General features: G+C 38.8%; 1 protein-coding gene across 1 annotated transcript in view; it reads right to left on the bottom strand.

Moving 5' to 3' along the window:
• The window catches only part of LOC136841626 (facilitated trehalose transporter Tret1-like), a 35,899-nt gene extending 14,102 nt beyond the window's left edge, over positions 1–21,797 (bottom strand). Inside the window, exons 1-5 of the mRNA XM_067108745.1 lie at positions 21,676–21,797; positions 8,700–8,806; positions 7,235–7,489; positions 6,614–6,742; positions 6,206–6,415 (exon numbers count right to left, since the gene is read on the bottom strand). Of these exons, the coding sequence (XP_066964846.1) occupies positions 6,206–6,415; positions 6,614–6,742; positions 7,235–7,489; positions 8,700–8,778 (673 nt within the window). The 5' untranslated portion in view covers positions 8,779–8,806; positions 21,676–21,797. The remainder of the gene's footprint in view (positions 1–6,205; positions 6,416–6,613; positions 6,743–7,234; positions 7,490–8,699; positions 8,807–21,675) is intronic.
• Positions 21,798–24,062: the final 2,265 nt, after the last annotated feature.

The following is a 24,062-nucleotide window of genomic DNA, read 5'->3' as shown; positions in this document are numbered from 1 at the left end:
GTGATCAAGCACCATGGTATTACACAAATAATAATACCAAAAGTTACCTCACTTTGACCAGATACTTGAAACCTCATAACAAAATATTAAGACTGAATACTCTAAAGGTACAGTGATCCCATAAAACTTACTTATCACTTGAGAAAATCAATGTATCTTTATCAAGTTATGGGTGAGGTAACAATTAATAAGTTATAAACAGACTAGTGGAAAATGGGTATCACTTCAACAAACACTATAACAGTTTCCCTGGTTCTATTTCACCTAGATATGTCTCAGGTGAACAAACTTATATAGCACTTACCTTGTACACATTCATTAATTTCTCTAATTACTGGTGGTCAAAATGAAATGCTGGGCTTTTAAAACTTTAAACAAACAGGTTTATTTCTAAGTTCAAAAGTTATATGCAGAGTTCACAATCTCAAAAAGATTTACTATTAATTGATAACAGTGTAAGATTTAAGTATTTCTTAATGAAGTTTAATTCACAAGACTTTAATTTATTAAGAAAGCAATTTGATTAAGTAAGATTCAAACCATTAACTATCACTCAAGTTTTAAACATATACCTGATTAATTAAACTCAACACAAATGTTCACCAAAATAGTACTGGCTGGAATCCATATAAATATTCTCTGAAATCTCAATAATAAGTATGCACTAACAAAATGCTAAGTAATCACCAGCACAAAACTTTGTAAAACAGTAATTATAATTTAGTAATATATGTCGACGCAGACATATAAGAACGAAATATGCAAAAATGGAAATATACCAACAGCAATTTCACTTAGACAAAAATATGTTTAAAGATTACATCAATCTTTCAAAAGATTACCTTCACTTTTAAAAAAAGTTAAACTCACGTCTTTCTAAGACTTTCTCAAAGGCAACACTGTCAGTGACAATGACATACACAATGATATATAATTAGCAGCAAGACACATTAGAACTCACTATGAGAGATATTATTCACCTCTTATCAAAATAATAATTCTCTATCACAATAACAGCACAAAACATATCAAGTAAGAACCTTACCTTCTTCAACAGATAATAGCAAAATACATTTTCACAATGTTTGCACAATATAAAAAACCTTAGATCACTCTTACAAAATATATACACTTCTTGGGTGAATTTAACAAAACTTTTACAAATAAGGGAGCAGCCAGTAACCCCTTATACATGAATGGTATGATTGAGAGAGAGAGAGAGACACCCTATTCCCAGCAACCCCTGTGGCTGACTGCCTGACTCTGGTTCAGTACTGCACTTTTATCTTCAAGCCCTCCCAGAATACATGATACATAAAGTGTACATACATTATACATACAGGTATACATGTATGGTATACATACAGGAAATTCTAAGCCCAGAAGGAAATATGCCAGAGATCTTATCAATGATTGGCACTATCCGCTGTTCACTCAAACACCTGAACAAACAAAAGGAAGTACTTTTTGACCAAAACTGGCTCACTGTCAGCATGTCAACTTCATCTCTCTCACTTACTCATTCTCTCTTTCTCAGACTATGAAAACTTAATAGGCATAGCCACAGCTAATAACCAGGGGATAGGCACACAGAACAAATATGTAACAGGCAATTCGCCAATAGCTGTCAAACTCGTCACATAAGACAAAAGGGCCTCTGCCTTTCTCCAAACACTTGAGTAAATACAGGAAGTGGGCTAAGTGACAGTGGTTCCAAAAAAAAACATCTCTCCCTCACTCTACAACACGTTAACACTCAGTATACAATTTTCATATACTGCACCACATATTAAACAAATGGAAAAAACATATCAAGACATTTTAAGATTACATGATATACAATTTATCTGTAAGAAAAGACGTTTTAAAATCATATCACCACAACAAATGATGAATCTGTAAGCAAAACATCAAAATTTTCACAGAGACCCATATAATATTTGTAGAATAGTTTTGTATATTATAACACCTTATAATATTCCTCCCCCCAGAAGATTAATTATCCCGGGTTCGAATCCACCGATTCGGTACGGGATAAATAATCTGCAACGATATTATCTTTCCCCGTTATATGCTTTACCTTCACATTGTACGGTTGTAAACACAAAGACCACCTTGTTAATCGTTGATTGTGATTCTTCATCTTATTGATAAATGTTATAGGATTGTGGCCAGATAACACTAAAACTTCTTCACTATTAGGTTGATTCACATATTCTTCAAACTTTTTCAAGGCTGTAATTAATGCCAATGTCTCCTTTTCAATTGTAGAATAATTCCTCTGATGTTTCTTTAGCTTTCATGACATGAAGCACACAGGGTGCATAATTTGATATTCATCTTCCTGAAGAAGAACAGCCCCAATTCCGCTATCAGATGCGTCAACTTGTATCACAAACTTTTTATTGAAGTCTGGAGCCTGCAGCACTGGTTTCAAAGTTAAAATAGCTTTAACTTTCTCAAAAGACTCTTGACATTCTGGGGTCCAAACAAACTTGATTTTTGGACTTGTTAAGTCAGTTAAAGGAGCTACCCCAGCTGAGAAGTTTGGACAAAGGCAGCGATAAAATCCAGCCATGCCCAAAAATCTTTGTAGTTGTTTTCTAGTAGTAGGAGGAGCAGCTTTACGAATACCCTCTACATTAGCGTCAAGAGGAGCGAGAAGGCCTTTTCCAACTTCGAACCCTAGATACTGAACAGTTGCTTTCCCTAGGTTCACTTTTCTGTAGGTTGACTGTTAATCTTGCTTCTCGTAGTTTCTTGAAGACTTTCCTTAAAATCCTTAAATGTTCTTCCCAGGTATTGGAATAAATCACAATATCGTCAAGGTATACACCCACTCCTTTGATTGACCCTAGTAGTTGATCCGTCACTCGTTGGAAAGTTGCAGGGGCATTCATCAGTCCAAATGGCAAGACAGTATATTGATATAGTCCGAAAGGAGTGATGAAAGCTGACAGCAGTTTGGCATCGTCATCTAGGGGAATCTGATAATATCCTTTTAGTAAGGCTATTTTGGAAACAAACTTGGCTTGCCCAATATTATCAAGTAATTGATCAATAAGAGGTAAGGGATAATCATCAGCTACACTGATGGAATTCAGTTTTCTATAATCAGTACACATCCTAATTGAGCCATCTGGTTTCTTCACTAACACACAAGGAGAACAATAATGACTTGAACTGGGCTCTGCCAATCCGTGCTGCAACAAATATTCAACTTCCGTTTTCAAAACATCTTGATGAAAGGATGATACACGGTAAGCTCTTTGCTTGAATGGTTTAGCATCTTCTCTGTTCTTTATATCATGCTTTGTCAAGTCGGTTCACTTAGGTATGTCTGTAAAAATCTCAGGGAAACTTTGGATCATATCAGTTAATTCTTTGCTTTGTTCAACACTTAGATGTTTTAGTTTGTTTTCTATATTTTCTAATATTGAGGAATTGTTCATCTTGTTTTCAGCTCCCAACTCATAGCCATCATCATCCTCTGTATATGAAGTTGTTTGGGTTATAGACATAACCTCAGTTCTAGTCTCTGAGAAATAGGGTTTCAAAAGATTTACATGTATCTTCCTCTGTCGTTTTCTTCTCCCTGGTGTTTCAATCACATAAGTTCGATCACTTAACTTTTCTGTTATCCTATAAGGACCTTGAAATTTATTTGTAAGGGGAAACCTTTTCATTGGCAAAAACACTAGAACTTAGCTTAGTCTTAGCATCATACTTTCTTTTAATTTTCTTTTGGCTTGTCTTCAGATTTTCTGAAGAGAATTTTCTAATTTCTTTTAACCTTTTCCTCAAGTTCTTCACATATTCTCCTTGGACTTCCTCTTGAATTTCTTCCCAGTTCTCTGCAAGGATTTTCAACGGACCTCTCACGTTTTGACCGAAAATCATTTCATTTGGCGAACATCCCATACTTTCTTGATAGGCATTTCTAACCTCAAATAATATTAAGGGTAAACCAACATCCCATTCTCTTCCCAACTCATTACAGTACTTGGTTAACATGCTTTTCAAAGTCTGGTGGAACCTTTCTAAGGCTCCTTGAGTCTCTGGGTGATAAGCGGTAGATAACTGTTGTTTCACTCCCAGCAAATTCATCACATCCTGGAATAATTTTGAGGTAAAGTTCGTTCCTCTATCACTCTGTACAATTTCTGGAATTCCAAACTTGGAGAAAAATTCCACCAACTTCTCAGCAATTACCTTTGCACTTATACTTCTTACAGGAATCGCCTCAGGATATCCTGTTCCCTAGTCACTTGGGGATGTTCTGATCCCCAGATTCTCACATTATGTGTGTTCAGTTTTCCTGAAACATGACTAAACATCACTAAAACAAACTCAGTTGGGGAATGTTTCATCCTCAGAAATTCGTTCCAGCATGTTAACTGCAAACCCTTTTTGTCTTGGTTTATAATCTGGCTTGATTACCTGTATGAGTTGCACTTTGTAAGCGTACAATCGCAAGTTCTTGTGTAGACTTTGTGCACTGTTGAATGTGGTAGCTATAAGCATCTGGCAACAGTGCTGATGGACTCTGTGGGAGAACGCTCAAAGGCTTGTCTTATATGATCGATGTTGTCCTCAGCTGTTCTTGGTTGTCCACTCCTTCCTTTATCCAACACTTTTCCTGTCTCCATAAATTTCTTGTGCCATGCACAAATTGACGGATGTGACGGTGGATCTCTTCCATACTTAGTTCTGTAGTTTGGTTGAGTCTGCATATCCAATTTTGTTTCAATAAACAATGACACACATTGTGCCTTTTCTTGAGGAGTAGCCATTTTATAGGGGTTCATTTAATAGTACCTCTTTCATCAACAGGGTACCTGAAATACACAAATACAATGTGATTAAAAACTTTGATAACTGCTGAGTACATAGAACAAATCTGATTATGGTGTCTCGTCAATAGCTTTTGTAATATATTTTTTAAATTGTAAAGAGACTATGGACACCTTGGATATCATGAATATAAACCGACGAAGTGGTAACAATGAGGAAAGGATTCGTTTTAGGCAAGAAATTCGGTATTTTCTTACTTAAATCCCGGTTCTCGATACTGGAGTTTTTTTGCTTTGTTCTCAAGCTTCCTCAGTATGCTATTAAAATCTATTGCAAATAAACTATTGCCGAGATATTTAAAGGCTTATTTAACATTCATGACCATGGGGCTGGTACTAAACACGGTGTTTATTCGAGTGACCCTTGTAAGGATGAAGTATGTATCACAAAACTGTTGAGGGAGGGACTTTAATCTGAATCGGAAGGGGGCATGATATGTGCTTAAAAAGGGCAGTTTGTAGATCCCTGAAAGAGTGGAAGGTATAGGACAGAATGGTATGAAGGAAAGACATAAATCAAGCCCTCTCCCACTCTTCCTTTTATTGCTGTTGAAAGATGTGACAATGTGGAGGATACTGAAATGTACGGATGGCAGTCCATTGGTGATTTTATCCGGTAATAAAAAGTCGGGGCATCCAAGTAATGCAGAAGAGTTTGGCCTACACCGATTAATATGTTAGAGGGAGTTTCGGAGAAAATTGAATGGCGGAAATTCAGCATAATTATAATGTTCATCAACTACACTTTTATATAGATGGATGTCAACTGATCCTGGTGCAAAAGAACTCAATTCGAAGAATATATGAAATAATATTTTAAGCAAATTCTTTCCGGACCCTTTTTTTTGTCGACAATGCAGCGACATGGGTGTTGCTTTGAAACTTGTCCCTCTACCATGGGTTAGTTGATGTTACCGCTGCTCTAAAGAGCAAGAGTCCATGCCAGCACATGGCTGGCTTAATCTTATAACAAGAACAAGCCCAGTTGTGCTGCCAATTTCACAAGTCTTAGTGCAGGAAAATGGCAACAAAAAAGGCAAAATTTGCCATGTTTTACACAAGTCTCTTAACATATTACGACACGGGAATTGTTAATCTCGGCCATAATGTCAGAAAATACAAGTGGCTGCTTTCAGTACAACGGGGTCTAAACAAAATTGAAACGAGGTTACTTTGCTCTCCTGTCCAAATTTTACATATAAAAGGTCTTACTTTAGCAAAATTTCATCCTTGTTTCAGTATTGCCAGTAAAAAAATACCTGCTATTTACAACTGAAGTATCTAAAAACAGGTAGTATTTAGATATCAAATACACACAAATTAATCACTTTTATAAACACTGAATGTCTCACCTCTGAAGTACTGAAGAGCGTCTCTTGCCTCCTGGTGCCTGGCCTTCATGATTAAGAACTGGGGAGACTCCTTACTGAAAAACATGCAGATAAAACACAGTATTGCAGGGGTGGCAGAAATAGCTGCCAGGCCTCGCCAGCTGAAAATGACAGATCCCAGTCCAAAGACAAATATATTGCCTACAGTAATCATCACTGGAAAGCAGGCACCTAACAAAGAAAAAAACAAGTCCAAATTAGATAGTGGTCTATAGTCTCAGGACAACTTTCAGGCAGAAACATCACTAAGTCTGGTAAACAGGCCAAAAAATTATGCCACAGAATGAGGGAAATTTAATAACAAATGGAGCTTCATATTCTAACTGGTTACTGAAAACTGCTTTGCAAGAAAGCGTCAAGAATACTTGCCAAGTGAGCCCCTGATAGCGGGCGATGCAATTTCACCAATGTAAGCTGGTCCAACTACAGTCACTGCCCCGGTCCCTATGCCGTTAAGGATTCGCCCAAACATCAGGAGAGGAAAACTCGTTCCTAAAGCTGCATTATGACAAGAGCAGTATTGATAATGATAATACTTAACCAAACCCAAGAAAAGTTCAAAATTTACTACTGTGAATTTTCTATCATACACATCGATGGTAAAAATGATATTTTGAGCTTATAAAACATATAACATAAGTGTTGCTGTTCTTAGTACTCCAAAATACACACACACACGTGTGTGCGTGTGTGTGTATGAAATTACCAAGTTTTTAATGAATATTCTTCTGATCGTATTGGATATAACCCATCAAAATGAAATATAACAGGCATGAATACACTGAGAGCCACCTAATCTTATTTTCATCGTTTATCAGGTGGCAGGCAGTAAAAGCAATATCACGCTTAAGCAAGTTATCAGATATTTACCAAAGTAATTTCGTCCAAGACTGCTGAGATGTTTGTAAGTATACCCTGAAGTATTTGGTAATTATGCAGTGTCTAGTGATCTGTATTTTGGGCCAATACAATTTTAAGAAATTTCTTTACCTATGGGAAACCATCCAATTATGCTCACTACCGCTGCCCCAAGCAACGTAATTCTCCTGCCCCATCTGCTCATGCAGAAGCCACAAAGCAAAGCTCCAAGCGCTGCAGCCAGAGTAAGGCAAGAACCAAAGATGTTCAACTCGACGGCATCTAGTTGCAGTTTGCCATCTGCCTCACTAATTGGATTCTTGAGCCTAGGACCAGCTGGAGATGTGTAACCAAAAGACGTCCCAATTGAAGCTCCTGCCAGCGCAGCTGCAAACGTGAAACCTCAGTTGTCATACAGTTTTCATTCTGACTACCCATGGCTCAAGACAGTTGTAAAAGTGACTTTGAGACACTGAGCTTGAAAATCGAAGCTTAGGTCAATTTTATCATGAAAACTATAGGTATTTCATTATAAGGTGCTAGTAAGGGTTAATCTTTTGATGATCTGTTTTGTAAAACACCATACAATAGTATATGACCTAAGCTTAAAGCTGAACAAAGGAACATCTGGTTAACTTTCATAGTCTTTCAAAGTATTTTTCGGACAAATATAGATCACTCCTATACATTTATGCATAAGTTTACACAAAAAAACATGCTGGGTGACATTAATGCAAATTGTGAGTGAATGAAAATGCAGGGAGTTTTATGTTAATTTGTTCTGAATGGGGTTGAAATATTGAGAAGGTGAAGTTTCAAAATAATATTCATATGTATACTGAGGAAAGAGAAAATGGCGAGGAAGAGTGGGTTTGGAAGATTATGTTGAGGAATGGCGGGAGATATATCTGATCATTATCTGGCTGAAGTGAAAATGAAAATAGCACGTAGTTTTAGTTAAAGAGGGAGAGCTCAGAATTCATCCATATACACATTCCAGATAAGTTACTTTAGTAAGTAAAACATAAGGCTGATATGAAGCGAATTATATTAGTAGGAAAATTATTAAGGTTACAGACTCTAAAGTGGAAGAAGTATATGAAGGGTATACAAGCTTCAAAGATCAGGGTCACTGAGCTAGTAAAGAATGCTAGCATATACAGGTGCCAAAGAAATAGTGAAATAGGTGCATGGTGTTATATGGAAACAAGAAGTTACATAGAGTAAAAAGGTAACGACTTTAAAGGCAGCTGCATGGAAAAAACCAGGTCAGTTAGTGTTGATACAGATAAGAAAATATCCATGATTTTCATTTTGTACCAGTAGACATGCAAGCCATAAGTTGCATTCCAATATCAAGAATAACTGATGCACACACAGTGCACTTGTCATGGAACGTTATGCTAATTCAGACATCCACAGAAGTAAAAAAGCCCCTTCATCTGAGGGAATACTATGAGATTCCGGGAGTGTGAAGGTTGCTGAATGAATCATTATTTTGAATCATTATTTATCAAATATCATTATTTAAGTGAGGCACCTATATTGATGACTATGTAAATAATAATCACGTGATGCAGTAATGAATATTACTTACCCGAGAATGTAGCAAATATCTGTGTTCCTTTGGATGGCTTCTGGTCCCTTTCAATCAGGAGGCTGTCTCTGCGTCTCATATTCTTGGACGTTCCAAGGAAAACTTAACTAGAGTAAAATTTAGTATCTGTCAACATTTCCATGAGGAATTAACCTTATTATCGTACTTTAAAAGAATACTGTATTAGATACCTTTAATAAAGCTCAAGTCCCGCACCAGCTAAGATTAAAATTCAGTTATATTAACTCTGAAATATGAGCATGGGAAGGAGACTCGTGAATGTTTAAAGATCTTGACTACTTTAGACAGGGTTCAGAACTAGAGACCTAGCACTGTAACTGAGAAATGAAATGTTGATCCCCTGGCCAAATCAATGAAGAACTGACGCTCACGCAGAGTGAATGACTTGACTTTCAAGTTTGCTTCAGTTATAACCAAAACTTTCTTGAGAGATGCTGCTCAGAATTTTTTTAAGTTCTCCTGTTCCACTGATGATACCTTGTTCTCCTGCTTGGCGTCTGCAGCCTCATGGTGTCTCTGTCTTTTAAATATGGCTTGATTGATTGTTTCAGTTTTGAAGGCATTTGTTATGATTTGGACCATAGTCGGGAGCTATCCTGAATGGCTATCTTCCACAAGCCAAATCGTTCAACAGGCAAAATCTTCTGCCATCTATAGTGCCCGCCCCTTTTAAATTACTGCGATATCCAAAGCGTCAGATTCCACATTCTGCTCTATGACAGTGCGCAGTAATATGAGGTCTTTTATATCCTTTTTGGACAAATATTCCTGGCAATGTACAATAAACACTTAGTTTTTATTATTGGTTAAACTTGCCAGTCAGTCAGAATCTCACTGACAGCAATAAATGGAAACTTGTCACGGACATTGGTTCATGTTAAAATGAGACTGCAGTCATACTTTAAGGTACATTTGTTTACATAAAACTATTTTTTAAAGTGATTTATTAATCTAGTTGTATGTCTAAAACACTTTCTTTTCAAAGTTGTCATCCTTGCCCGTGCGGCAATTCAATTGTGTGGAGTCTTAGGTAGCAAACTGATGCCCTTTACGATTGGTTTTATATGGACATGTGCTCATGTTGAATAATAATAATAATAATAATAATAATAATAATAATAATAATAATAATAATAATAATAATAACAATAATAATAATGGCAGAGGGAAGATAGTACTTGAATGGAGAATACTGTTCATTCTAAAGAGAGACCTTAATATACTATTCCTGTAAAAATACAGCGTACAGTTAACGTACGATGTAATTCATTAGCTGAAAAAATATCAAGGATAAAAATCTATTCTTTATCATGTACGAAACATTTTCACAATAAGACAATAGTGACTTAGCGAATTCCGTAACTCTAACGTTGTTGTTGTGAAAATTCAATCACAACACATTGTTTCTCCCTGATGTTATTAGCTATAGGATTGCGAAGGATGATGAGAACGTCTACAATCTAGGGAAGGCTCAATGAGACAACAGTTTTTAAAATGTTGGCTTATAACTACTTTGTTTACACAATTATTTACACAGAAAAACCCATCACTAATAAATGCATGAATAATGGAATTCCCCAAGCTAAATTATATCTCAAATATCAAACGAATCACACAGCACACATGAAGCCGACAGAGGCTTCGTTACCTTATTCAGAACGTTAATTATCATGATATTTACTACCGGTTTGAAATAATTTAGAAACTAAACCTCGGTAGACACATTTACAAAATTCAATTACTTATCCTTCCTTACTTGCTGTACCATAGGTCGAGTGATATGAACAAAGAACCTCTCAGTGCTTACTATTTACAAGTTAACCCTATGATGTACTGGATCGGAAAGCCGGTTATGTGAGTCTGCTCCCAGTCTTTATAGTCGTTCGAGGAGGGCGGGAAAGGTGCTCCAGCTGTGTCAATTTATGTATCAGAATGCCTTATCCAACAAGGCTCAAATTTCACATACAGATTACTGATGACGTTATTTAGGAAAAATGAGATCCACCCTCACAGGGCTAAGTTAATTAATATTCAATGATGCATAATTGCGACTTTCCCGCCAACTAGACACGTCCTGATCGTGCATTAGCGCCGTCCAGACGAGATCGACGTATGTTCGTCCAGCCCCATGGGCAAGCAGGAAGACGACGTGGTTTTTAATGCCCAGGGGCCCAGCAAGGTGGTGAAAGGTGCAACTTTTCACAACATCCTCCCACCAACAAAGTGGAGGGCTCACGTGATAGGCACTGATTCTACACTCTCAACCACCAACTCTCAAAAACGGAAAGAAAAAAAAAAGGGGGGGTGTGTGTTTGCACGCTTGGCCCAACTCCAAAACTTCCACTGACTCAAACTGCTCGAGTATCTCCTGAGCTTGACGTTGCCTCTCCAGCGACAGTACCTCATCTCATTCAACTCCTTCCCACAAATCCTGCAGCAACAGCTTTCCTTTCATGAACGCTGGACTAACTAATCCCAACGGGTCAAAAGTCGACACGAGCAACGAAAGTAACTTATGCTTCATGAGTTTTCCATCCCTCTCAGACTCATTCATCTTCTTTCCACCCTTCAGACTCAGCACATCCTTACTGCTATCCCACTTCGTACCTAACAGTCACCACATTTGGTTCATCAGCTTCCACTTCCTCATCAGCTCCAACACATTGCTTGCCCAACCTGTTAAGGGCATACCTGCGTCTGCCAACAAATCTTTCACCTGCTTGCACTCAGCTTTCATCTCAGGCACTGAATCATAGGTTTTCAAAAAGTTGTCCACATAAAATGACTTCATCAGCTCTTCTCTCTCATTGTCCCTTAGATGTGTGTGTAACAGATGGTAAGGACTGGTGGTGACACCAAAAACCACCACTCTGAAGGCATAGGTTGCTGTTTTACCAGGCTCCTGTCACCAAAGGAATTGTACGTACTTATGATCTGCGGGTGTAGTAGGGCTCGGAGGAAGGCCTTACTGATATCACTAATGACAGCATAGGGATTCGATCGGAACCTCAACAATAGGTCATACGGGAGTTCGACCAAACTCGGGCCAGCATACTGGCAGTCGTTCAGGGACAATTCACCCTCACGCTTAGAAGACGCATTGAAAACAATGCGCAACGGAGTTGTGCTACTCTCTTTCCTCATGCCAAAGTGAGGCATAAAATATCCATTGTTTCGGGGGTCAGAAACTTCTTCAATGAAGTCTGAGCTAAAATAAGTATCAAGGACTCGCTGGTACAACTCTGTGTACCCAGGATCCTTCTGAAACTACTTTTCCAAAGCACTAAGCTGCACGGCAGCATTACAGTAATTGTTAGTTGGACGTTGCGTCCCTTTGAAAGGTAAGCTAACCCGATAACCCAATCACGTCTTCACTACGCTCTGTTGCACCTGTATCATTGCATTTTTCTCTGACTCGGTGAATTGTTCGTCAGGGGAAATACCCAGGGTGTCCAGTCTCCACCAACAATCTACTTCATGTTCATTTTCTGATTCTGTGGACCCTCAACACACACACATTTGATTTCACGACACCTTGCAGTGCCCATTGCGGTGTTTTCCCGCAGGAGGCTACGCCATTATGAATAAAGAACAAATTTACGCCATCTATCCTTTCCATTCCAGTCACAAAATAACCAAAATAGTCTGCTCCAATGAGAAGATTGATGTCTTTCAGCAAGTCACTTTTCGCTTTACTATCAGCTAATGTGTATCCCTTACCTTCCAGTTGTTTTTTGACGTTTACTAATCCCAAATTATGAATGGGGGTATCAGCATGATCATGAACAACTAAGTTTACTCTAACCACGCATTTTCCCAGATGAAGTCTACCACCAACTGTCTCGTATTCTCCCGTGGCTGATTGAGAAGCAAAGGGGGCTAAATTTAACTTTACCTTTCTTATTACTTTCAATCTCAATTTACGAGCCAGTGATGTTGAAATAAAGCTCCTCTGGCTACCAGTATCCAAAAACATCCTGATAGTGACTGGTTGTTGCTGATTATACATAACTACTTTAGCGGTGGGTAACAAGGTGGTGGGTAATTCAGCAGTTGGTTCGTCTTTTACAGATCTCGTACTGGTGGAAGGTTTTTCATTTACTTTACTTTTACTTTGATCACTACGATCAGAACTGGTTACAACGGTTGATCGAGTTCGATTCACACATTTTCCTTGGGAGGATTCAGGGGTGATTGTGACAGTTTTTCGGTGTTGGACTACTGGTCGGGCAATTGTCTGGTGGGATGGACTCGGGTGTGTATGGTTAGAACGATTTCCCCAAGAACACATTGTGAGACAATCTATTGCTGCCACTCCCTTCACAAATGAGGTGGTGATGCCTTTCATTACAGAGTTTACAAGTTTGTCTACTGGGGCACTGATGACTTGCATGTCCTGTAGCTAAGCATTTAAAACATCTGTGACTGAGTACGAGTTGGCGCCTTTTGGAGGCAGCACTGGAAAATTTGGTACATTGATACGCTGTGTGATTACAGTTACAGAATGGGCAATTCTCGGAGCATGAGGCACTCAAGTGTACAGTTTCAGCTTGAACATCAACTGAAAGATCCTCTCCTTTCTGGAGGGCATCATTCTCACATGAGCAAATTATGTAATCGACAGCAGAATACATTTCGTCAAGATTAAAGTCACACTTTCTCAGATGATCAGTAATGCGAAGATACACGTCACCTTTTGATAGTTTCTGACACAATAAGCTAAGTAACATACCATGATCCAACGCTGCCCAGTTAAGCTGCTTAATTTGTTTGGTAAGGGCAGCAACTTCAACTCTGAACTCCCGCAAATCCTGATGATTACACTTAGGCACGGGTAAATCGGCTAACTTACGGTGCAACACGACCAACGCTTGGTGCGTGTCACCATAGCTCTCTTTCAACAGCTTTCTTGCTATGGCATAGTTATGCGCAGTTATACTCAGGCTGCTAATCAGTCTGAGGGGCTCTCCTTTCAACAATCCAGTTAGATAAGTAAATCTAGTCACGTCGTCTAGATCAGGTCGACCGTGAACTAGCACATTAAGCAATTCTATGAAATTGCTATACTCACTTCTCTCCCCACTGAGGGTGGGCAAAGGAATCTCCTTAAGTCATGGCAATTCTTTCTTGGATCGAGCAGAGTTCAATAGGGAACTTATTCTGTCAGTGATCAAGGTTATGGCCTTACAAACGCGGTCTAAGACATTCTTAACTTCACTTTCAACTTTGGGGTCAGTAGTTACTAATGACTGGACGTACGCATCTTTAAGTACCTTCTCATCCGCTTTTACTCTATTAAGTGTTTCTTCATATACAGACAGGCTATGAGACTCGACGAGGTCTCGATGTGCTTGGTCTAAAGTGTCTTATAGCAGGTTAGTTACAGCAGAAAAGAACTTAGGTTCTGTGTGGTTTGTCATTTTGATGGAAGAAGGTGATCGAATTATGTTACCGATGTGTAAAGAGGAGGGTGTGACTACTTTAATCTGTATAGGAAGAATAGGAATGTGTATGGCAATAAAACTGCGTTTTCAAACAAAACAAAACGATGGACCAAGACTAGAATTTCGGCTTTTTACTCTACTGTTTAATGGGCTTGTTCATTACGCATGAGTTTCGCAAAGCGATTATCAAGCACACTTCTTACACTACGGATGAAATGAACACTATCGGCTGTCCGGTTTCGTCGGTACACCCATGCATTCATCAATAAATGCCTAACATGATATCTCCTACTTCTAGCACAATACCTTCTCAAATGAGCATTAAAGTTTTTCACATCAGCATCGTATTGTTCAGGATCAATGTTGAAACGGTTCGTTTCTTTGTACATTCTAATTTCTGCGTTGCATAGGGCAACAGTAACTGCAATCTGTCTTAAGCGCTCTACCAAGGCGCAATAACGTTCCCAAACATCAAGCACTGGATTATTTGTTAAATCATTACTGCCCATGTACAAAATTACTAGATTATACCTACGTCTCCAAAAGGTAGGCTATCAGATTCAAAGTGACTCACTAGTCCACCGGATTCTCTAATTAACTCGATCTCAGCCCCTTCAACATCGGGGATTCTAGCAGGCAGTTGCGAATGCACTAGCCTAACACGTTAAAATACCATAGTCTCACTAGTATGACCGTTGAAGATCGCTCTCGTCCTTGCAATGCGGTTCAAAGGGCCAAAATTGTTGTGAAAATCCAATCACAACACACTGTTTCTTGCTGATGTTATTAGCTATAATATTGCGAAGGATGATGAGAACATCTACAGTCTAGGGAAGGATCAGTGAGACAACAGTTTTTAAAATGTTGGCTTATAACTACTTTGTTTACACAATTATTTACATAGAAATACCCATCACTAATAAATGCATGAATAATGGAATTCCCCCAGCTAAATTATATCTCAAATATCAAACGAATCATACAGCACACATGAAGCCGACACAGGCTTCGTTACGTTATTCAAAATGTTAATTACCAAGATATTTACTACTGGTTTGAAATAATTTAGAAACTAAACCTCGGTAGACACATTTACAAAATTCAATTACTTATCCTACCTTACTTGCTGTACCATAGGTCGAGTGATATCAACAAAGAACCTCTCAGTGCTTACTATTTACACAAGTTACCCCTATGATGTACTGGATCGGAAAGCCGGTCATCTGAGTCTGCTCCCAGTCTTTATAGTCATTTGAGGAGGGCGGGAAAGGTGCTCCAGCTGTGTCAATTTATGTATCAGAATGCCTTATCCAACAAGAGAGCCTCGATGGCCAGGTCGGTAGAGCAGCAGCTTCGGACTTCATAGAGGTCTGTGGCGCAGGTTCAAATCCGCAGCCGACTGGTCAGAGAGGCGGACACTTTGCTATCCGTGTAGACACCCCGGGATTATGTATGTAATCAACGGATAGGTTTGCTGAAAGCAAATGGGTGTTACAGACTAATACACACACAAACAAAGCCACTCCAACATCTTCTAAAAACATAACAGACACCTCGCACATCTCAAACTGTCGACCTAACTGCTCAACTCTCCTTGCTGCTGGGAGAAAGGGAGCTGGGGATTTGGTACGATACATGTACACATGCGCTACCGGGGTCTGAGCGATGTTAGGCAGGGCAGCCGATCGAGGCTACGGTCTACCCCAATGCCAAATCAAAGTCCTTCAAAAGAAGGCATCGTGCTTACCCCATATGAAAAATGGGCAAAAGCACGTTAAACGAAGAAGAAGAAGAAGAATGCCTTATCCAACAAGGCTCAAATTTCACATACTTACAGATTACTGATGACGTTACTTAGGAAAAATGAGATCCACCCTCACAGGTGCTCAGTTAATTAATATTCAATGATGCGTAATTGCGACTTTCCCGCCAACTAGACACGTCCTGATCGCGCATTAGCGCCGTCCAGATGAGATCGAGGTATGTTCGTCCGGCCCCATGGGCAAGCAGGAAGACGACATGTGGTTTTTGCCGCCCAGGGGCCCAGCAAGGTGGTGAAAAGTGCAACTTTTCACAAGAGTTGTCACTGCATGGAAAGGGAGACGAAGGGAATGATAGGATTGTTTTAAGTGGACTGAAAGAAAAAAAAATTGGGGTCATATACTCTTAATATGATCTGGACAACAGCTAAGCACAGATACTTCACAACAGTCGTGGAAACCATAACCTTGCCCTATTTGAACTTATCTAAAAACAAATGAAGAGAAATGAACGCCTTGTTGTTAACTCCAAGTTGCTTGTTATATTACTCTTGGATTAACTTGTTATAACTTTCCTTGGAGAGAAGTGGAAAAAAGTTGAAAAAAGCACACACACACAGATTAAGCAAGTATTTGTGTCCTTGCAACTCTCAGCTTTCAAATTCTGAGGCTCAAAAGAAAAACCACTAGTTCGAGGGCTGACTTTTTCCGATGCCTTTAATCCTGAAAAAAGAAAAAACTGGTATTCAAAACTCTCTTAACGGTTTCACTACCAGCAAACTGCAACCGTTATTGACTGCGCAATAACGTCTCCACATATAAATGCGTCTTTGTATTTCTCTCATCTGTCGTCTGGCGAAGGGCCTTGAGAGTGTCTGCACTATTATGTCTGCTGCTCCCCTTTTTGTTAATATAGACCTTGTGGTGTTTAACATGCGTTTATAAATTCTACGCATGTAGGCATAAGTACTGTACTTGCTTACACTGCGAAACATTGTTTCGAAAGAATTATGGCTTATCCACGCAAGGTTTCCATTGCGGCTGACAGGAGCCACGAGTTTAGAATGACCAGGATACCATGTAACCTTACTAGAATGGCTGGGAACCCTTGCCTGAGAGAGAGAGAGAGAGAGAGAGAGAGAGAGTGTAGTAGAAACCTCCCGATTATTCATCTTCATTGGCGACCAGTTAAAAAAATTTTGAGGGGGATTCATTTTCTAGCGACATTGGAGCAAAGTTGCTCGGCAGACGTCGTGTCTGCTCTTCTATGTTGAGACATAGGCTAGATTATAAGTTAGGCTTAAGTTAACATCAGGTTATATTAGGCTACATGTGCATTATATTATATTTATATCTATGATAGTTGTATCAGTTGAAGGGTAATATATATTTTCCATGTTCTTATAGTTATCAGAATTTTCATATTTGTCACTGAATATTTTACCTCCAAAAAAGGTCTTCCATTTTCACATGCAACGCACAAAGTTATTACAAACATCTTCAGACCATCTCAGTTTAATTGTTGTTTTCTACTCTGCCTTTCACATTTTTCATATATGTAGACTTTATTTTGTGGAAGCCTTTTGCGCTTGCTTCATATAAATCTTTTCACATTGTGATGAACCGGAGTCGGTTCCATAGTATGTGATGAACCGAAGTCGGTTCTACAGGTTCTACGGTTCTACAGGTTCTAAATAAAAATAAACAAAGAATGAGACTGGAATGACTGGCAGGATCAGAGACAAACCATGGAGGAGGGTGCAAAACAAACCACAAAAGTTACCTTAATCCTAATTTATTATGTACAGCAATTTACAATATATACAAGTGAGTCCAGGTTTAGCATACATAACCATTTTAATAAATGTCAAAACAGCAGCAGTAAAAATCAATAAACAAGTCTTAAAGACCACACAAATGACTTACACAATCAAATACTAACGTAAACAGCATCTCAAAAATCATTACCAGAGCCATGCACTGCTCGACACCATGAATAATAATAATGTAATGAATAATTATACCAAAATTGCATACCAGTTACTAGAACCATACAGAGAGCGTAAATAGATAAACAGGCATTACCAGTAAGCAAACAGGCAGCATAAACAATCAAATAATAAATGATAAAGCAACAACATGAAATTACTCGGGGTAATACCGATAAACACAATATCAATCTCCGTAGAGATAACAAGATAGACCCAGCTGTCAAGAGGGATGAATGTAATCAGACGAGCTCCTGTGAAGACACCAAAGCAGCCACCAACTGCTCAACTGGAACACTGTCATCAACACAGATGAATTACAGGAGAAACGTCGAAACAGCACGTCTGCTGTTATGCAGGAAGATCCATGGAGACTATGATTTAGCCATCCCACCATCCTTCAGCTGACTCGCTGCTATGCCGAACCTGGCTCTCTGCCAAGTGCCAAGCTAAACCCGACTGACTGTCTAAAACAAGGCGACAGACGTCAACTCACAACACCATAAACAAATACAGGAGGACAGGTAAAACAAGGGAACAATCGAAATAAGATTGCTCCACTAAAACCACTGCAAAACCTAATATAATAATAATAATAATAATAATAATAATAATAATAATAATAATAATAATAATAACGGCAACTTTGCATATCGTATTCACAGAAATGCCACGAATAGTTCATAATTTTGACAAGCAGTTTTCAGTTTTCTGTCAAAAGAAAAGTGTTGTGCCGGCTTTGTCTGTCCGTGCGCACTATTTTCTGTCCGCAATTTTCTGTTGGCCCTCAGATCTTAAAAACTACTGAGGCTAGATGGCTGCAGTTTGGTATGTTTATCATTCACCCTCCAATCATCAAACACACCAGATTGCAGCCCTCTAGCCTCAGTAGTTTTTATTTTATTTAGGGTTAAAGTTAGCCATAATCGTGCTTCTGGCAACGATACAGGATAGGCCACCACCGGGCCGTGGGTATAGTTTCATAGGCTTCGACTCATACAGCACTATATCGAGACACCGGAAGATAGGCTAGATCTTTTCGGAGGCCTTGATTATACCCTTAGCGGCTGTACAGAAAACTCTATTGCACCGAAGAACCTTCGGCGGATTTTTTACTTTTATTTTATTTTTGATGCTTGGCAGGACCAGTTTGCATTTTCTAACGGTATACTCCAAGACTTTTATTAGCAAATTAACCACTGCACTCATCAGTCACGATCATGATAAAAAGCTGCAACAAACTCTAATATGATTATGAAATCATTAGCTAAAAAAAGTTATTCTTCCACTTCTAAATTGTGTTATGTGTATGTGAGTAGTTTGCAACATGGAGATATCTGTCGAGACTGTAGTCCACGAGAGAAGCGTAGAAGATTGGACTCTTTCTACTCTTCGTCTTTGTGCTAACCGTACTTGCTGTATGTAGAACTTACTATGGCCCTCACTGCATGAAATGCATGATTATGAAAAGCCTTATTTTTATACCCAGAAAAACAAATGCATATTTCTTGATTAAAAGCTTGGCGTACAAGTGATTAAAGGATATAAGCTCTCTCTCGTATTTAACCATATGCAGTAACATATGTAGCCACACATCGTATTTTAAGAAGGAAAACATCAAGCACTAATAATGGAGGAAATGAAAATGACCAACTTATGAGGATGCCCACCTTCTCCAACAAACCTTGAAATGCTTTGCTGATCAAAATAGCCTCTTAAATGCTAGGAATTTTATAAAATGCTCTCACATCATTGATAACGTGTGATAGACTGGTGACGTTCTGTTCGATCTCAGTAGAGATAGACAGTGTGGCTGAGATTTCTTTGCGACGTTTTCATAGATAGATAATCAAGCCAGAAGAATTATAAAAATAATAATTGATTAGATAATAAAACTGAAAGCAATATTTGGTTACTGTCCTAAATCACAAATCGTAAATTACTTTATCACACTACTGTAAATCTTGTCTTATATAAATTTGAGATGCCGTCAGGTGTCTTTCATGGCTAACCTAATGCTCATTACTATTGCTTTTGCGGTTTCCTTTTGGATATATATCATTTACTCATAGTTTTGTCATCAGCTAGTTAATCATTACATTGATTATGATATTTCTTTTGGTAATTATCGACTACTGCTCACCCTTGATACGTCTCCACGCAGTCTACGAAAAATGAAATTCTTTGCGAAGGAATGCTCTTACTTCCGTTTTACTTTTCTGTAAAAGAAAACTATTGAGGTGGCTATTTGTCCGTCCGCACTTTTTCTGTCCGTCCTCAGATCTTAAAAACTACTGAGGCTAGAGGTCTGCAAATTGGTATGTTGATCATCCACTCTCCAATCATCAAACATACCAAATTGCAGCCCTCTAGCCTCAGTAGTTATTATTTTATTTGCGGTTAAAGTTGGCCATGATCGTGCGTCTGGCACCGCTGTAGGTGCCAACAACACAGGCCACCACCGGGCCGTGGCTGAAAGTTTCATGAACCGCGGCTGAAAGTTTAATGGGCCGTGGCTGAGAGTTTCATACTGCATTATACGCTGTACATGAAACTCGGTTGCGCAGAAGAAACTTCGGCGCATTTGTTACTTGTCTTGTGGAGTCTTTGATACAAATCTTTAAGCAAGTCATTGCGAATGGCTTACAAAATGAGGTTCTTTGATCGTCTACGTTCTAGACGATTTCAGTTAAGTTCAATTAAACAGCTCGTCTTGTTAAGCAAATACGCCTATTTTGGTGCCTTCATGGTCGTTAACAGTATGTATATCTGTTTGCATTTTTCAGGGACTTTCATTACTCTTGTTGTATAATGTAAATAGCCACCAGCTGCATTATTATGTCAAATGTCGTTTCGTGATAGGATGACGTACAACGAATGAACACACGGAGGGGAAGGCAGAAGGGTGGGGTGGGGTGCTAAAAGAGAGAGAGAGAGCGACTCTCTCTCTCTCTCTCTCTCTCTCTCTCTGTCTCTCTCTCTCTCTCTCGTTGTTACGACACTACTTGAATTATATTTGGATTGATTGCCTAGTTAATACGATGATCTTTCTGAGTGCAGTTTTGGTCCCATTTGCTTTTACTTTTCCACTTTTGAAACTGAAACTTTTGTTGACCTTTGCTACTGCTACCATCTCAATCTTCTTTAGAAATACGCAAATTGCCATAATTTTTCATTTCTAGGTTTCAGTAGATAGGCAGAATCAATTTCGGTTCTCAAAATTTGTGGTGCTACGTATCAGAAAAGAGACAAGGAGGACAAGAAGCGAGATTATTCTTGTCATAATTAGCTGCTAATCAGTATTCGCACATATTAAGTTTGATGTCGTTATCTTTTCTTTAGTATTGCCATTTTAACTTTCCCTTTTACTCGTCAACAACAATAACTTTTACCGTGATGATTTTTTATTTCATTTCCATGAATACAATACATATTTGACAGGAAAGATTTTGGGGTGACTCTTTAGTCTCACATTTCTACTCTATTATATCAACGTGTCTGTGGTGGCATTCATTTAAATATTGTAGGATTTCAATCGGTTTATGAACAATTTGCTTTAACACATATAATTACAGCTGTCCAATCTTGATCTTCCCAAAGCAAAAATTATAAAATGACCAGCGATTCATACTCTAAAAATACGTGTCACTGAATTAATCGGTATACTCCCTTTGCCCCGAACTCTCACCACAGTACAGACAGAGGGGGGTGTTGTAAAGTAGTCCATTTTCCAAAAACTATGAAACAACTGAAGCTTTCTCACCTGTAATTTTAGCACTGAAGCTCTTTCGCAAGAACACAGACAGCAACTGAACAAGATGGACAAGCGAGATTTCCTTAAGTTCACGGTCAGTCTTGTTATCATATCAGCTGATTACCTCACGGCAGAACATACTGTAGAATGAAAGCAAATATGTATGGTGAAAGTACTTCAGGTAAAGCGTAGTCAGTTCTACGGTGTTCCACGTGCGATGGGTTTCTTTAGAAACAGGAAAAATGTTTTTTATGGAAAAACGAAGGAAAGTTAGAACTCTGCTTAAGTGCAAATTATGCACAGAAATTCACCCAGATCTGTTTACGCTTTTTGCATTATACGGCAATGACGAGAGTGTTCTTTTTATCAGTCTAAGAGGTGATAGTTTCTATCTCACAGCGATCTCTGTTGTTCACTGATAAAACCTCAATCGCTATACGAAATGATAATCAGTGGACTTGGTAAAAAATACGTTTTCATATCTAGACATTGCATATTTACGTCAGAAGTTTTTACACGTTTCACATGTAAGAAGTTAACGGAATATCTGCAAAACTGTCATGATGTTAAAATACGATATAGAGCTTGGCTGTAACTTCACTTAATAAACAAAGGCCACAGAACTGAGTAAATTGTCTTGTTCGTCAGGAGCCTTCTTCACTATAATTTTTTTAACACGAAATTTGATTAACCTAAGGTGCTGAAGTTTCCAAAAATGTCATAATTTTAAGAGATTTAATTACAGAGTGTAATAAATGAACTTGACAATGCACTTCAAGTACGCGTTTGCAGTGGATGACAATGCGTGATAATTGTGATTTGGAATCCAGTTTTTGTCGTGTCATCGTGCGAAATGATTAGGACAAATTTCTGTGGTCGAATTTATATTATAGATTTCCTTGTTCAGCAACTGACATATAAAGGCGAGGGCTGAGTAAGTTTATATATTAAATGTTGAAGGATGTGTATTATCTCGTAGATCTAGGTTAATTAACTAGGCACTTAGTTGTATAGCCCAGGGTATCTAGACTTTAGTTAGGCAGCTAGGCATTTTTTAAATTTCATCCAGAACCCGAAACCATAAATTTCTAATTGTGTAGTGCAGTTAGTGCAGATGAGAAATATAATTTTTCTGGTAGTGGTTTTATAAGAGTTTAACGAATTTGACATTCATTTCTGTCGGAAATGGTTGCTTCCGTTACACTCTCCCTGTAGCTAGAGATATTGGGATTACAATGAAAACAGATGGGTGTGGATGTGGAACATAACATAGTGAAATACAAGGATGCACCCTAGCCTACTTAACCTAGGGATCCAGGCCCTACCTGACTGAGGGGGCCCTCTCCCTCCCCACCTAACTTGACCCAAGTCACGGAAGTCACAATGAAATAAGACAGGGATGTATCCTAGCCTATTGTTTCTTAACCTAACCTATTTTAGGGTGCCAGGTTCCACCTGAACCCGCCACCCACCTCCCAGACCTAGAGTGCCACAGATCAGAGAAACATTTTCTATCATACCCTGGTTACTTGTTGCTAGCTTGGTTACCATTACTAAATGGAATGTGTAACCCCTGGCTTCCTCCCAACCTACCCAGACCATAACAGTTTGATTTTAAACTGTGGTTGTCCATCGTTGTTAGACAAAATAATGAAATCTGCAGTGGTTTTGTGGCCTTGGGAATTGGGAATGGGTTTTGTAAAGGTGAGGAAAGCATGGCTGGCTAGAGGGGAGGGAGCATAGCGCTTTGGTAGAGAGAGGTTGTAGTTGTGGGACGTCCCAGTCTGTTGTTTCGTGGGTTGTACTCTTAGGGTTGTGAGTTTGCTTTGGAATTAGTGCCCTGTACTTTCGTCTAATAAGGTGAGTGTAGGATACTCTATGGGCAGGGTAAGTATGAGGCACTATTCCCGTGTTGATGGTTTATTACAAAGTGCCCTAATCGTAAGGTGGGTCCAGGGCAACTGGAGTTCGTGCCAATATCTTGGCGCGGACAGAACTAGATAATGCTTGGCTAATCATAGATATAATAACAGTCAATTGAATAGTATTATTAATATCAGTGAGTTTAAAAAAAACCCAGCAGTTTTAACCGTCCCAAAAATGAAGTTTTACGCATGCTTTCCATTTACTTATGACCTCAAATTTCACAAAAAGTTCACAAAAATTACTCAGGAACATTTTTGTGCCATTGATGTTAATTTAATTCCAAAGAACCCATTCACCATCGGTGCATTTTTTAAAACTAAAGAGCGATTATCATCTTATATGTCCTCCGGTGTTGTTTATAAATATACTTGCCCTGAATGTCAAACAGGGACTAATGTGGGATCCACCAGTAGACTCCTTAAGGTGCCTGTCGATTCTCATCGTGGCGTAAGCTTCCGTACTGGTAGCAG

The sequence above is a fragment of the Macrobrachium rosenbergii genome, chromosome 9, assembly GCF_040412425.1.
Source record: "Macrobrachium rosenbergii isolate ZJJX-2024 chromosome 9, ASM4041242v1, whole genome shotgun sequence".
NCBI lineage: Eukaryota > Metazoa > Arthropoda > Malacostraca > Decapoda > Palaemonidae > Macrobrachium > Macrobrachium rosenbergii.
This window is presented reverse-complemented; position numbering and strand designations above follow the sequence as displayed.